Source organism: Molossus molossus, unplaced genomic scaffold, assembly GCF_014108415.1.
Source record: "Molossus molossus isolate mMolMol1 unplaced genomic scaffold, mMolMol1.p scaffold_m16_p_11, whole genome shotgun sequence".
Classification (NCBI taxonomy): Eukaryota; Metazoa; Chordata; class Mammalia; order Chiroptera; family Molossidae; genus Molossus; species Molossus molossus.
The window spans coordinates 41,697,730-41,714,501 of record NW_023425346.1 but is presented as its reverse complement, the minus strand read 5'-3'; the positions used below and the strand labels follow the sequence as shown (position 1 = coordinate 41,714,501).

The following is a 16,772-nucleotide window of genomic DNA, read 5'->3' as shown; positions in this document are numbered from 1 at the left end:
ATATATATATATCAGGTATATCTGTGTGATTTGCTGGTACAAAACATATCCATACTTTAAGAATCATTTATGTTTGTGTAATTTAATGTACATATAAATTCTATAAAATTTAACTATATTTTATATGTATATATCGATGATTATATGTAATACAATAATACAGTATATATAATTCCCTGGGAGGAATTAAAAAACTGTTATTAAGTGTTTTACTGCTGAGAATATATATATTTTTTTATCCTCACCCGAGGACATTTTTCCATTTTTTTGTTCAGATAGAGTGGGAGGGAGAGAGAGAGAGAGACATCAACGTGAAAGGGACATATCAAGTGGCTGCCACCCGCACAACCAACCAGGGTCAGGGACAAACTGCAAACGAGGTACACGCCCTTAGCAGGAACTGAACCCCGGTCTCTCTGGACCGCAGGCCGATGCTCTAACCACTGATTAAAACTGGCCAGGGCACTGCTGAGAATATTTTTTAAAATCTGTAGAGATTCCAACCTGTGAGCTCCTCCTGTTTGTCAATATCATCCTTGTCTTCTGTAGACCATTTCATCTGTTGCTCTGTCTCTTCTACCTAGCCCTGAGTATCTTCAGATTATTCCTTCATGATATTGATGAAGTCTTACCAGGTTCTTGAATAATTCTGTTGACTCCCTTGACAGTGGTGTGAAAATCCTTATAATAATTACAATTTTTTACATGTTTTCCGAATGGACCCATATAAGTATGATTAGATCCATTGCTTATGGGCATATGCATATTAGGTGGCTTTTCTGCAATTAGCCTCACTATTTAAGTTGTTTCTGATTCTTTATCTTCCTCTTTTTTTTTTTTTTGCTGATGGCATCTTATTGTCAAACAATAAATTAAAATGACATCTCTCCACAGTGGTGTGTATGTCTGTGTGTATACGTGTGCGCATGTGTGCGTCCATCATTCTGTATCTCCAGTTTAAATGTCTCCTTTGGACTCTACAGATGTACATTTCTACCAAACAGCTCCTGTACGTATTTCTGAAACAGTAGTGGTAAAACTTTACCATCCGGGGACATTCACATCTGTTTCTACTAGATTAAAATCCTCAGAGGGCAGGACTGTTGTTTTGGTTTTTATCTTTAGTATCTGGCTAATGATATGTACTTATGAGTTTTTTTTTTAATTTTTTTCTTTATTGATTTTAGAGAGAAAGGAAGGGAGAGGTAGGGAGAGATGGAAACATGGATGGGAAAGAACATCAGTGGGCTGCCTCCTGCATGCCCCCCACTGGGGATTTGGCCCACAACCTGGGCCTGTGCCCTGACTGGGAATTGAACCGGTGACCTTTTGGTACATGGTTGATGCTCAACCACTGAGCCACAATGGCCAGGCTGTACTTATGAGTTTAAACTGTCAGTCTGAAATACAGTCAGATCTTCACAATCTAGCGCTGGCCCGCATGGCTCAGTTGGTTAAGCGTCATCCCATGCACTGAAAGAACAACAGTTTGATTCCCATTCGGGGCACAAGCCCAGATTGGGGACCCGATACCCAGTAGGTGATGTGCAGGAGGCAGCTAACTGATATTTCTCTTTCACATGGATTTCTCTCTCTCTCCTCCCTTCCTTTCTTTCTGAAATAAATAAAAACTTATGTATTTTTTAAATTTAGGTTTTCAATGGAAACTACTTTTATATATATAACTGCTTTTTTGTTGTTGTTGTTGTTAATTCTCACCTGGGGATATTTTTCCATTGCTCTTTAGAGAGAGTGAAAGGGAGGAACAGAGGGAGACAGAGAGACATCAATGTGAGAGAGACATATTGATTGCTTGCCTCCTGCATGACCCCAACTGGGGATGGAGATCGAACCTGCAACCCAGGTACATGCCCTTGACTGGGAGTCAAACCCACGATCTTGGCTTTGAGGGCCAACACTAACCTCTCAGCCAAACTGGACAAGGCTGCTTTCATTTTCAATTACAGTCGACATACAATATTATGTTACTTTCAGGTGTACAGCACAGGGATCAGACATTATAAAGTGATCACCCAGACAAGTCTAGTAGCCATCTGAAACCATACATAGTTATTACAAAATTATTGACTATATTTCTTGTGTTGTACTTTACATCCCTGACGAAACAACTGCCTTCTGACAGAAGGATTTAAAGTAGTGAAACGGCTATTCCGAGAAGAGCCTGTTTTTGCCTTAGAAGAAAGAGAATGCAAACTGCACTGGGTGATGGGAAAGTGGAATGAACTGATCAGCCCTTGGGTCTCTCAGCAGCCTGAGGCTTGGTTGCCTCTCAGCATCACTGGGGTTTGTGGGATAGATAGCCTCCTAGACAGTCTGTCTGATATAATAACTTAGGTAACGTTGTCACTTGTTAAAATTATGTCGTTACAGAAAAAGAAGGCATTGCAAAAATTTTCTGGATTGGCTTAAATCAGTTGTACTCTTCTAGTGGCTGGGAATGGTCAGACCACAAGCCATTAAACTTCCTCAACTGGGACCCAGGTAACTGCTCTCTTCTCTACCTACTATTCACAGAGCAAAAACCTCAAAAAAAAAAAAAAAAAAAAAAGCTTCCCACTCACTGAAATCTTATAAACATTTCAAACCTTGAAAATTCTTATAATGGTTACTTTCAGAAGAACTTTTTTCTAAGTTCTTCTTAGGCTTAGTCATTATAACCATTATGCCGTCATAGTCAAGTTGATACCATTATAGCCAAGTTGAACCACACCGTGTTGCATTTTTGTCTAACCTGTAAAGCAACCTTATATTTTTTAAGTAAGAACAGAATAAGCCCCATCACATGGCCCAGGAGCCATTCTGTGTCCCTTAGGGACTTGACATGTCTATGACTAATGTGTTTCTTCTGCAGCTTAACTCTAACATGGAAATGTTCCCTCATTTAAAACTCTTGGGGGCTTCCTCTGTAGCAGTCAATTACTGACAACATAATGGTTATATTTTATTTTATTTTTTTTAAATTAATTTTTGTTACAGATGTTTCTCCTTTTTCCCCCACTGATTCCTCCCTCCCTCTCCCTCCCCGCCCTGTCCCCAGTTTGTTGTCCATGTCCACTGTTCATGCATACATGCATATAAGTTCTGTGGTTTATCTCTCCCCCACCATCCCCTCTATTGGGGATTGTCAGTTTGTACCCCACCTCCACGTCTCTGGGACTACCCCATTCCTCAGACTGTTATGTTCATTATATTCCACAAATAAGTGAGATCATATGATACTTGTCCTTCTCTGTTTGGCTTGCGTCACTCAGGATGATACTTTCCAGGTCCCTCCATGTAGTCTCAAGGACAAGAGATCTTTCTTTCATAGAGCTGCATAGTACTCCATTGTGAATATGTACCCCAGCTTTTTTATCCATTCGTCTACTGAAGGACACTTGCACTGTTTCCAGATCTTAGCTATTGTAAATAGTGCTGCTACAAACATAGGGGTACATATATTCTTTCTGATCGATGTTTCAGGCTTCTTAGGGTATATTCCTAGAAGTGGGATCACTGGGTCAAATGGAAGTTCAATTTTTAATTTTTTGAGGTAACACCATATTGTTTTCCACAGTGGCTGCACCAGTCTGCATTCCCACCAGCAGTGCACTAGAGTCCCCTTTTCTCCACACCCTTTCCAACACTTGTTTGATGATTCGTTGACGGCAGCCATTCTGACAGATGTGAAGTGATACCTCATTGTTGTTTTAATTTGCATCTCTCTGATGATTAGTGATGATGAGAATTTCTTCATATGTCTCTTAGCCATGTTTGGAGAGGTGTCTATTTATTTCCTCTGCCCATTTTTTAATTGGGTTCTTTGTCTTCCTTTTGTGGAGTTGTATGAGCACTCTATATATATTGAAAATTAACCCCTTATCTGATATATCATTGGCAATTATGGTCTCCCATACAGTGGGTAGCCTTTCCGTTTTGATGATTGTATCTTTCACTTAATGGTTATATTTTATAACACAAATAAATACCTTAAAGAAAGATTTGTAGTAAATAAAACCCTAGTTAGCCAAAAGGTATTTTTCCCAAAAGGAAGGTTTAGATACCTTTTTAAGAAATAAAATCTTAGGCCTCTGGCAAATGTAGAACCTTAGCTTCAGCACAAAAGTATTCTGCACACATATAAGAAAAATGAACTAAGTACAATAAAATACCAATAGTCATTTTACTTTAATAAAATTTCATCATGAGTAATTCAAGGCCTTAAAGGCATTACAGACCATCAAGTAGTATATGTATAGAGTAGCAGAGGAAGAGCTGCTAACCACAGAATATGACATCAAATAAGGGGTTAATTTTCAATATATATATAGAGTGCTCATACAACTCAACAAAAGGAAGACTAAGAACCCAGTTAAAAAATGGGCAGAGGAGCTGAATAGACACCTCTCCAAAAAGGACACACAAATGGCCAAGAGACATATGAAGAAATGCTCAACATCACTAATCATTAGAGAGATGCAAATTAAAACTACAATGAGGTATCACCTCATACCTGTCAGAATGGCCACCATCAACAAATCATCAAACTACAAGTGTTGGCGAGGGTGCGGAGAAAAGGGGACTCTGATACACTGCTGGTGGGAATGCAGACTGGTGCAGCTGCTATGGAAAACAATATGGTGTTACCTCAAAAAATTAAAAATTGAACTTCCATTTGACTCAATGATCCCACCTCTAGGAATATACCCTAAGAAGTCTGAAACACCAATCAGGAAGAATATATGTACCCCCGTGTTCATAGCAGCACTATTTACAATAGCTAAGATCTGGAAACAGCCCAAGTGTCCATCAGTAGACGAATGGATCAAAAAGCAGTGGTACATATTCACAGTGGAGTACTATGCAGCAGTAAGAAAGAAAGATCTCTTATCCTTTGAGACGACATGGAGGGACCTGAAAAGTATTATCCGAAGTGAAATAAGCCAAGCAGAAAAAGACAAATACCACATGATCTCACTTATATACGGAATATAATGAACATAACAATCTGAGGAATACGGTAGACCCAGAAACATGGAAGTAGGGCCAGACTGACATCCGTCAGAAGAGGGTGTGTGGGGGGGAGAGATAAACCACAGAACTTATGTGCATGTATGCATGACCAATGGACATGGACAACAAAGCTGGGGACGGGGCGGGAGTGAGGTGATGAGGAGGGTGTCAATGGGGTAAAAAAGGAGAAACATCTGTAACAAAAAAAATAAATAAATAATTTAAAGACAGAAAAGAAAATACTAGAAGTAAATATAGCAAAGTAAAAAAAAAAAAAGAATATGACATCCAAGTTGACTGGGGGCAAAGGTTTGGTTTTGGTTTTGGTTTTTAGATTTAACTACAGTGCATCAGAGGCTTTCGCCCTGTATCCTGTATTTTAGAAGAAAGACATATTTAAGCACATGATTGTCCATTGAGGCTTATGCATTTCAACTTAGTAGAAGGTTTTAACTATTTCATGAGTTCCCGTGAAAGTACAAAATTAAAAACACAAATAATTTTTTTCTAACTATCACTCTGGCTCTAAACTTCCCCTTTTCACTGTTTGAAAATCTTATCATTTAAGATATGCCCAGTGCATCTGGAATAGGCGGGTCCAGCTGTGCAATCATGGACGCCACCTCTGGTCTGTGGCAGAGGCGTTCCTGTGAGGCTCAACTGCCCTACGTCTGTGAGAAATCATTAAATACCACAGTGGAGTTAACAGGTACCTTTCCTACTCACTTGTACAAATAGGTCTTAAAAATTACAGTTTTGTGAAGTCAAGTAAATGCATTTTGGATGTATATTTCTACCGTTCTTTTATTTAGTACTGCCAATGCTGAAGAGTATTAACTTTGACCCTGTGGTTAGATGTTATCAACTCTATATGAATAAAGCTTTGCTTTGGTATATCCCCAGAAAAAGACAGAGGTATTCTAAATAAGAAATACATTTCTGTGCACAGGTGGCTCTGTTTTCTCTGGAGCAGTGGTTCTCCAAGGGTGGTCCCCACACTGAGAGTGTCGGCACAACCTATACTTGTTGAATGTAGATGCTCAGGACCTGGGCCACATTCCCGGAATCAGAAACTCTCAGGGTGGGGCCCAGCCATCTGTATGTTATAAAGCGTCTTGGTGATGTCTCTGCACACTCGGGTCTTCCGTAGTATGACCTGCCTCTGTAAGAAGTCATGCATGACGGACACGAGAACATTCCCAGCTTTCCCACCTCCCCACATCCCCACCTCTCTTCTGTCCTCGCCAGCCTGGCTCTCTAGGTCTTCATGCTGATACATTGGGTAGAGAAGGAGAGGTGCGAAAGGACAAAATGTGTGCGGGGTGGGGGGGGGTAGGGCGTTTGGGGGTAAGAGGGACACAGAGCAGCTGAACTTTTGAGGAGCAGAGAGTTTGAGGTGCCCTGACTGTCCTGCACAGTGCCTACCATGTCCCTAGTATTTGATTAAATCCTGAATGAGAAAAACTAATACTCCAAACTGGGAGGAAAGGGGGAGATTTTAAATGTTACGCCTTAAGGGATGCTGGGGGAAAGGAATAAAGCATATATCTTCTTATCCACATAGGCGCATAAAGCTATATTTTTAAGATTAAAAAGTAAGTATATAGAATCAAGAATATAGGGGGATGTTTTTACATAATAGGGGGAAATGATCTTCCAAGTTGATTCATATCAAATTTAGTTTATATAACAAAGGGCGTAATAGATAAGACAGTGCAAATGAGAGTAATCCAAGGTGGCTAAATATAGATCACATAAGTATTCTGTAGTAGTAATTATTAACTAAATCATGATGTTTCCACATGACTGAATAATATACATTTATTAAAATAACTCTGCCAGCAGGAAAGTAAAAAGAGCAAAACAAAATTATATGCCTATTTATCACTTTAATCTTGTAAAAATATGAATTCATAGAGACAAAGACTGGAATAGGAAGATGATTGTTTTAAGTTCAATTACGGGTGGTTTTCCCCTCAGTGTCTTTATCATAATTGTAAAATATAATAATAAGTGCTGTTTCAGAACTTTACAGTTGAGTTATCTTACAAGTGTGAGCTAGCTGAACCTGAATTTTATCCTTTAGTAAAAAACAAATTATCAAAATGAGCAAGCAGAACAGAAACAGACACACAGATACAGAGAACTTTTTGTTGCTTGCCAAATTATCCACAGTTTTAAGATTCTGTGTTTCGTACAAGAAACATTCCAAATGGTTCCGATCCATGAAATCGGAATAACCGAGCTACTTTCTAGTTCCGCTGCGAGGGGTAGAGTATTTTGAGTGGTCTTGTGCACCGCTCTTTTTCTCTAATCTTTTTTTACCATTATTTGGTTGAGTTTCCTCATGGTGAAAACGAAGAATCACTAATTTGTGAGGGCTAGCGGTCAAGCAGAGGAGGAGAGAAGAAGGCCTACACTGGCCTCCCCCAACAGCTGCCCTCCCTGGGTGTGCAGTGTATACCCACACTCTGTTCCTTAAGTCCCTGCCCATCATTATGAACAAAAGAAGCATTCATTTGAATAGTGAGTATGAATGCACATCCCCGGCTAAGCTGACTATACATGAAAAGGAGGCTCGACCTCATCATCTCTCAGAGGCCGAGACTGGAGGGGAACCTAGCAAATCCCGTGCCAAGGAAGAGATCTGAGCGCAACTGGCTTACCCCACACCTTCCTTCTGCCTGCTAGGACTACAGGCAGTCTCGCTTCAAGTAGTCAGAACCCATCCACGAAGCACATTTGCATCGCATCCAAGTCAGATCATTATCTGAATCCCTGCAGTCACTCTATGATGCTATGTAGACATTGGGCGCCCCCATAAATTCATATCACTATACTGTCTGACATCACATTCCCTAGCTTTTCAGACGCTTTATGAGTCAAGAAAGAGGAATTTGTAATGTGGATTCAAAATAGATCTACCTTTACTGGAATATAAATAGCTGCTTCTCTCCCAGATGTGTGGACATACTCAGATACTCGCTGCGATGCAGACTGGTTGCCGAATAATGGGTTTTGCTATCTGCTGGCAAATGAAAGTGATTCCTGGGATCTGGCACATGCAAAATGCAAAGCCTTCGGCAGTGACCTCATCAGCATTCATTCTTTAGCAGATGTGGAAGTGGTTGTGACAAAACTTCATAATGGGGGTAAGTTTTAAATATATCCTCTTTGAGAGATTTAACACAGTTTAAAGTATTCCTGTTTTCAAACTCTTACTGGGAATGAACAGCTCACAGTTTGATCCTTGTAGCTCAGCAATGTCCAATAGAATGTTCTGCAAAGATGAAACTGTTCTTTCCGCGATCCGTGCTGTCAGTGTGGTAGCCACCCCTCTCGTGGCTTTTGAGCACTTGAAACGTAGCTGCGGCAACCGAGGAACTGAATTTTTACTTTTACTTCATTTTCATTAATTTGCAAATTTAAATAGACACCTTGGTAGCTAGTTGAAGTGATGGTTATTTCACTTTTGTAATTATTTGAAAGCTAAAGACTGAAGAACAAAATTGTATTACACTGCTAGTATTATAACCTCCTCCTAGGATTCGCTAATAATAACAGCTGATAGTAGATACCTATTCTGTTGTCAGCATGGTGTGGATTGTTTTACCAGGGTAGTGATGGACAATGTTCTTATTCTAATTGGAGCATCTACCAGTGTCTCTGTATATTTTATTATTCCCCGTAAACAAGAATTGCCCAACCCAGATGTCGGGAACAGCCAGCCTACAGGTCACAGTACAGCTGTCCCCCCTGTGCGCTCTACCTGCCCGAGTGACCTGGGAAGCCCTCATCACTCTGCCTGCCTAACTTATCAACATTTTAACAGGTTAATTAAGAGTGCCGAAGGGATGGTTACAAGAGGGAGGAGGTAGGGAGATGGTTAAAAAGAGGAAGAGAAATACAGTCGATAACATTGTGATAAATTTACATGGTGACGGAGGGTTACTGGAATTCGTGGGGGAGATCACATTGTAACGTATATAAATGTCAAATCACTGTATTGTACACCTGAAACTGACATAACCAATATAAGATTTTATACCAAATATACTTAAATTAAAAATAAATAAATAAAAAAGAATACCATCTTCTGAATTAAAACTTTAAAAGAAAAAAATAAAGAATACCAACAAGGTTCTTAAAACCCCATATCAGAATGTAAAAATCAGTAACAATGTACACATTGAAGTATGTAATTGAGTAAAACCAAACAAGCAAAACGTTTTTCTTTTAGATGCCAAAGAAGAAACATGGACAGGTCTTAAGAACATAAACACACCAGCTTTATTTCAGTGGTCAGATGGTACCGAAGTTACTCTAACATATTGGGATGAGAATGAGCCCAGCATTCCCTACAATAAGACTCCCAACTGTGTTTCCTATTTAGGAAAGGTAGGAAACCTCCTGGGGGTTATTTATATTCAAATAATAATCTTTGGTGGGGATGTTTGTGTTTAAGCTGGAAAATAAAATAAAAGGCAAGAGCCTTGTAGATGGTCTTTCTGGTAGCTACTGAAAAAAATAAATAAATAAAAAGGAAATAAAACAATGACTAAGCAATTCACTTTCTGTCTGAGAGAATCTGCCCTGGTCTGAAACAGACCATGAGGATCCCTTTATTTTTTTATTTTTTATTTTTTTATCCTCACCCGAGGACATTTTTTCTATTGTTTGTTCAGATAGAGTGGGAGGGAGAGAGGAAGAGAGAGAAGGAGAGAAACATCGATGTGAAAGGGACACATCGAGTGGCTGCCACCCGCACGACCAACCAGGGCCAGGGACAAACTGCAACTGAGGTATGTGCCCTTAGAAGGAACCAAACCTGGGTCTCTCTGGACCGCAGGCCAATGCTCTAACCGCTGAGCCAAACCAGCCAGGGCATGAGGATCCCTTTAGAACTCAGATTCTTGTGCCAGGTGGTTCTAATTAAGATGCATCGTCCTGTACACCAAAAGGTGGTGGGCTCATTCCCAGTAAGGGCACTTGCCCAGGTTGCCGGGTTTGATCCCCAGTCAGGGCATGTTTGGGACGCAACTGATGGATGTTTCTCGCATGTTTCTCTCTTTCTCTCTCTCTCTCTCCTTCCTCCCTCTCTCCTCACCCTTTCCTTCCTTTCTCTAAAATCAATCAATACATAAAAGAAGTAAAAATACTTTTAATAAAAATACTTTTATTAAAATTTAGGTCTAACTCGTTCAGAGAGCATCTTATTCTTACAGAATGCTTAAACATTCATTGCACATGCTTTAGTTATGAGTTCAACACAAGCTGTATCTTAGCAGGAAGGACTGTATGCCTCTCTATTTTGTTTGTATCACTTTCCTGTAAACTTCTAATTATTTAGGAAGCTGATTGTGTTGCCTAACCTAGAAAGACTTCAGTAGAGGCTATTAGTGGTATCTGTATTTAGAAGTATTTCAAGGATAAAGATGCATTTAGAAAGTTGTCAAAGATGAATTTAGAAGGTTGTCACATTTAATGTTCTATTTAAAAGAATATCTAAGATGCCTTTAGGAAAGTGTCAAAGGTAGAAATGACTTCCCACTGGCAAGTGTGAACTGATAACATACCTCGGCAGCATTCCAGTGTCCAACTAGAAAGCTCTGTTCTCAGAAACCTTAGCAAAACTGACTTACTAAAATTTAATTTGAAGAAAGCAGGATGGTTTTAATCAATTAAGCAAAAAGAAATATTAAGTAGTATATTTGAAAGAGAGAACTTTGAATTCGAAGCTGAAGTAGAGTTGGAAGAACTGTTGATTCTAGAATTCCTGGAGAGTAGCTCTTCTAACCATAATCATCTTACATCTGAGGACACCGGCAGGGAGGTTAGTTGACATGCTCAAAGTCTTTAGCCTGTGGACCAACTCTGGCCATGTCCTATGGAAGAATATTAGAACATGGGCAACTGTTTGTGAGCTGAGTTCTTCTCTCTCCAACTTCTATCCTATGACGATTTCAGTTTTGCTTTTATAAGAAAATAGAATGCATCCCCCTTGTGACCTTGAGGTAATTCTGAAATAATGTAGCCTGGTTGGGTAGCATTTTCTAGGAGTATGTTCTCAGATTTTATCCTTCATTTATATTTATTCTCTCCCTATCGCTCTCTTTCTACCCCTCCTCCTCTGCTCCCCACCCCCATAGTTTTGTGAGAAGAAGCTATCTTGACTTAAAATAAGTTAGAGTTCAATTCTAAATATATGGCAAATAATATCTCTGTGGGAAAATTTTTTTCTATTTTTTTTTAAAGCTAGGTCAGTGGAAAGTCCAGTCGTGTGAAGAGAAACGTAGATATGTATGTAAGAAAAAGGGAGAAAAAATGAGCGATGCAAGTGCTGATAAGATGTGTCCTCCAGGTGAGGTATGTAAAAACTCCTGCATACATTTTTCTAAGCAGAATTACACCTTCTTGGTAAGGGATGGTGATTGAGACTTCAACAAGTCTGATTTGGAACATGGAAGAATTAATAACTTCTGTTCATTTATGTTAGAGCAAGCCAGAGTGCAGTAAATTATGACATATCAGTGTTGTTACAGAAGAAAAAAGAGATGCCTATTTATATATTTCTATAAAAATGTATATGGTTACTATCCTCAATGCTGATATCTTTACTTCCCTTACTTATGTATTCCTGTTCAAAAATAATTCCACCCACAACTTTCTACTCTTATGACGAGCTAGGCGCTAAGGGTCAAGACAACGCCTTCTATCACGCAGGCTCACAGTCCTGTGGAGGTTCTCTAGGAAATTGTACCCACCCTTATCATGCGTAGGAATTCATTGCCCATGTCCTTAGTTTTCATACGTTGTGAGATGTTAGCAGAATCTTGCTTGTCACGGGGGCATCATCAAATCTGGAAGGCGGTGTGACAGTCAGTATTTCTCCTCTTATTCAGGGCTGGAAGAGACACGGAGAAACCTGTTACAAGATTTACAAGGATGAGGTCCCTTTTGGAACCAACTGCAATCTGACTATAACTAGCAGGTGTGCGATCAGTAAACATGTACTAGTGAACTTTTAACTCTGGATTCCTTTGCTAAATAATCTTCCTAAGAAAAATGTGGATCTTCTATTTTACTAGTAATTTGATTATTGTAAAAATACCTACTAATTTGACTTTTATTTTGTAGATTTGAGCAAGAATTCCTGAATGATATGATTAAAAAGTATACTAAATCTACAGAAAAGTACTTCTGGATTGGCCTGAGAGATGTAGATTCAAATGGGGAGTACAGCTGGGCAAGTGTTGGTGGAGTAAAGCGGTCTGTAACCTTTTCCAACTGGAATTTTCTTGAGCCAGGTGAGTGTCTCAGCCTTTATTATTTTAATCTTCACCCGAGAATATTTTTCTATTTATCTTCAGATAGAGTGGGAGGGAGAGAGGAAGGGAGCAAGGAAGAAACACCCTTGTGAGAGAGACACATCGACCAGTTGCCTCCCACACGACCCAACCAGGGCCCAGGACAAACTGCAACTGAGGTACGTGCCCTTGACCGAAATTGAACCCGAGATTCATTGGTCCATAAGCCGACATTCTAACCACTGAGCCAAAAAGACCAGGGCAGAGTGTCTCAGCCTTTAAAGGAATAGAATACAGTGACCTGTGCCATGCAGCATCCCTCCCAAATACGTTCTTTACTTACCTTTGAAATGTGAGGGAAACTACAGCCTTTAAAACTAGACTCTATCTGTGGGACCATAAATGAGTATATCTTCCCTATTAAATCCTTGGGAATAATAACCCAATAAAAGAAGCTGGAAAACTCAATTCTCAGAAACCACCATCTCATGACATAGAGCTAGAACCCTCAGTGTCAGTTTTTTAAAATCTTTTTCATGTAAATCCCAAGCAGAATCTGGAAGCTTCATTGCGAAGCACTTTATATTTTCAGCTCTCTGCTTCTTAACTTCTTTCTCCAAAACTGAATGTGTTTGCTTCCATTATCCTCAGTGGGTGAGAATTAAGAAGGCCATATATTGTAGGTATTATTTATTCTGAAAGTTTTTCATCCCCCTCTAAGTAGCATTGACCATAATTAGCCTTAGAATCAGAACATTTGAGCCCAGAGGACCTCAGAAGTCCCCCTTATGTTCTTAGAGTTGAGAAAACACAGGTTTTAAAAGGTGATTTAGTTGACAAAGGTGACCTGGTTATTGAATTGCTAAAATCTAGATCTCCAGATTTCTAATCCAGTGCTTTTTAGAGGATTTTCACTTTGTATAAGACAGCAGCTATACAGGGTTCAACTGTTTTCCCTTTGAATTATTTATATTTTCTTGTGTTTGTACAATGTGGTTATGGAGACCAATTTTCATAACACAGAAATTAAAACTTGTGAGTGTATAATTAAACACAACATTTGAAACAAAGAATGCCCACAAAATTTGTAACATATGGTCATCATCATAAATATGAGTGATATTGATAACAAAGTCATCTTTTTCCTTGTATAAGATGAATGAGACAGATGTTAATCCTGATTAAATTTCATCTTGAATTAAAATTTTCTTATATGTAAAACACATGTGATTTCTTTTATAGATATTCAGACATCTTAAAATCAATGTCACATTCTTCAGAGATAAGCCTTGGTGGTTGGAGAGGTGCTCAGGAAGTAACTGTAGTGTCTATTCTCTCAGTCCTGTGGCCAGAAAGCCTGACATTGAGCTTTTTTTTTAATGCATTTTTTAATTGGTTTTTTTTAGAGAGAGAGTAAGGGAGAGGGAGAGAGAGATAGAAACATCGGTGAGAGAGAGAGAGAAGCATCAACATGATAGGCTGCCAGGCACATTAAGCTTTTTTTATTTTTTTTTTTTAACCATTATTACTCCCAACTTCAACCAGCTTGGTCTATCATGCATAAGCCAAGGATAGGAAGCAGAACTGGAGAAAAATAGCACCTTCCTCCAGGTAACACACATTATTTTTCCCAGGTCCTTGCTCCTCTTGCTGTCCATGTGTAAGAATGAGACATGAGACCAAATGGTTTTCCTGCTGATGGAATACAGTTGTCTTCATTACTTCCAGTGTGTGCTCTAGTCTTCCGCCCCCTTGAGGCAGTGTGATGCAATGGAAAAGGGAGCATGCCACTTTGCCAGACTAACCTGGGTTTCAGTCCTCGCTCTGCCACCCACTGGCTATGATTGTGGGCAGATCACTTATTCTTATCTGGAAAATGGATCTGATAATACAAATAATCTTTTAATGTTTTATGAATAAATAAAATTCTGGCGGCCACAAAATAAATAGTAAACATATATATACCTCCTCTACCTTTATTGTACCAGCCCTTCCTTTGGATCTGAGTCTGTAAGAGGTTTGTTCTGAGGTGTCCTTGCTTAAAAACTGTTCAAAATGGTTCAAAGCTAATATGAACCACTTACGCTCTGCTGAGCAGTGTAGTGCTTTAGGGTACAGCTCTGCCCACAGGCCACCTGGATTCCAGTCCGGGATCGACCACTTGCTAACATGAGGACACACAGCTAATCCTCACTGTACCTCGGTATGACAACAGAATGCACTGTACAGGGTGTTTTGTGAGGATTCGATTCATTTAATCCTCTTAGAATAGTACCTGGCAAGTAGCAAACACTTCTCCATATTACCCTTGTTGTCATCATGTCAACATAATTGTTATGAATGACACATTTCTTTCCTGTTCTCTCTCCCCGCCTTGGCTCACATAAAGAGTAAGGACACTAGAAAATTTTTGGACTTCCATTTTAAAATGTGATTTTTAATTCACCTTCCCATTCATCCCCAGCTTCTCCGGGCGGGTGCGTGGCTATGACTACTGGAAAGTCTCCTGGGAAGTGGGAGGTAAAAGACTGCAGAAGCTTCAGAGCACTTTCCATCTGCAAGACGGTCGGTGGGCCTGCTGAGCCTGAGGAGGCCGCCCCCAAGCCTGAAGACCCCTGTCCCGAAGGCTGGGAGAATTTTCCCTCGGGGCTTTCTTGTTATAAGGTAACGTAACATTCTCACTCAGTCCCTCAGTGAACCTATTCTTTTACAATCCAAGTCTGTGTCTTCGTACAAACAATGAGGTATATATGTAACCTACCCAAGTGTTTGGGAGCACAGCGTCCTTGTCAGGGAGAGCATCACTGGGTCTCCGGCATCCGACGGCCCTTCCCACATGACCTCACGTCCTGCCCGGAGAGCAAGCAGAGGCAGACTGGCTCTTCCCGGTGGTTCTTTTGTTCCGGGAAGCTGGGTGAGCTTCACGCCATGCTGAAACTTTGCTTATGATTCTCATACCCCTCTGGTTCTTGTTAGCAAATGAGTTCTTGTTATCATAGCCACTGTCACTTCTTACAATGTAAAAAATACATATATTATTTTAGGGTCTTTGTCAGTTAACTGTTTCCACAAAGAAATCATTACATATCACCCCAAAATTCAAGGACTATGACAACAAACAGGACAGAGAGTGTTTGATTGATAGAGTTTGGGCTTGAATGGTCAGCTCTGCTTTCACTGTGGGTCAGCTCTGCGGGGCTGCAGGCTCTGAGTTGAGATCTGCTGTCCTTCAGTTTGGGTCTCAGGCTGAGCGAGCAGCAGCCGTCAGGGGCTTGTTCATCTCAATCATTGGAGCCTGAGAGGCAAGCCCAACCGTGTGAACACATTTGAGGCCTCTGATATCCCATTGGTCACAGCAAGTCACGTGGCAGAGCCCCAAGTGAATGTACACAGAAGTTTACTTCACCCACCTGGAGACCATGGCAAGAATACATAATTATATCACAGAGAACTGAGAAACCAGGACCAATAATTCAATCTACCATTGTGTCATCTGCTTCTCCTCTTCTTTTACAATGACTGTGGTTCTTTTGGCATAAAATCAGTCATCATAAGTCAAAGAAATGGTCTAAAGTTGCAAGTTTTGTTGCCACCTTCTGTCAGTGTTCACACATCAGTGCCGTCTGCCCTTTGATTCTTCTTCATCAGAAAATAGTTCTGTACTTACTGTGCAGCTCTCAGTGTATTATGTTTTGAGTTATATTGTTAGCACTTCTTTACAGAAGTCTCCTCCCAAACCATTCATATGTATCCTTTAAAGCCGTATCTAAAGAGGTTCACTTGACCTCTCCCGGTCCTAGGAATGCAGGAGAACATGCTATTTAATTGGGGTGTTCCCCAGCCTGACAGGAAGGTCATCGCTCTGAAAACAGTGGCTGGCACCTGTGCTGGCCTTCAGTGACACTCCAGTAGGACCTGTCTGTGACACAGTATATGCACATTTACCTACATCCCCATTACACCTGAAAAATCCATTTCAGGGGCCCATACATTTTACTGTAATTGATTTTTAAATTATGGATCTTTCATATCAGAAAACAAATTAACATTCTATTTTGTTAAGTTATTTCACATAGAAAGAATTATAAGAAAGAGGAACTGGGAAGAAGCTGAAAGATTCTGCCAAGCACTTGGAGGACACCTTCCTAGCTTCCTTCATGTGGAGGAAATAAAGGAATTTCTTCACTTTTTAATGAACCATTTCAGGTAATTCTTTTAGGAGATTGTCTATGCTAAATTAGATGTTTCTGGGTATTAAGATTGACATGTTTTATTATCTAAAAGGGCCATTCGGTACTTAGCAGTCATTGAATATCAAGTATTTTTGTATGTAAGACACTGTGAGGGATTCAGACATAAGGGAGACAGAGGCCCCACCCTTTGCACAGTGTAATCAAGTTCAACCATGGGGATAAGAGAATTATAGTGGAAAATCTAGCACATAGGTAAAAA

At 39.9% G+C, this 16,772-nt stretch overlaps 1 protein-coding gene across 2 annotated transcripts in view; it reads left to right on the top strand.

Annotated features, from left to right (window-relative positions):
• Positions 1–16,772, top strand: part of LOC118625191 (CD302 antigen) — a 146,539-nt gene that overhangs the window by 23,579 nt on the left and 106,188 nt on the right. For both annotated transcript variants that reach the window (XM_036253768.1, XM_036253766.1), the window contains exons 5-13: positions 2,392–2,502; positions 5,582–5,722; positions 7,974–8,165; positions 9,254–9,411; positions 11,269–11,379; positions 11,916–12,004; positions 12,151–12,320; positions 14,785–14,984; positions 16,384–16,526. In XM_036253768.1, the coding sequence (XP_036109661.1) occupies positions 2,392–2,502; positions 5,582–5,722; positions 7,974–8,165; positions 9,254–9,411; positions 11,269–11,379; positions 11,916–12,004; positions 12,151–12,320; positions 14,785–14,984; positions 16,384–16,526 (1,315 nt within the window). The remainder of the gene's footprint in view (positions 1–2,391; positions 2,503–5,581; positions 5,723–7,973; positions 8,166–9,253; positions 9,412–11,268; positions 11,380–11,915; positions 12,005–12,150; positions 12,321–14,784; positions 14,985–16,383; positions 16,527–16,772) is intronic.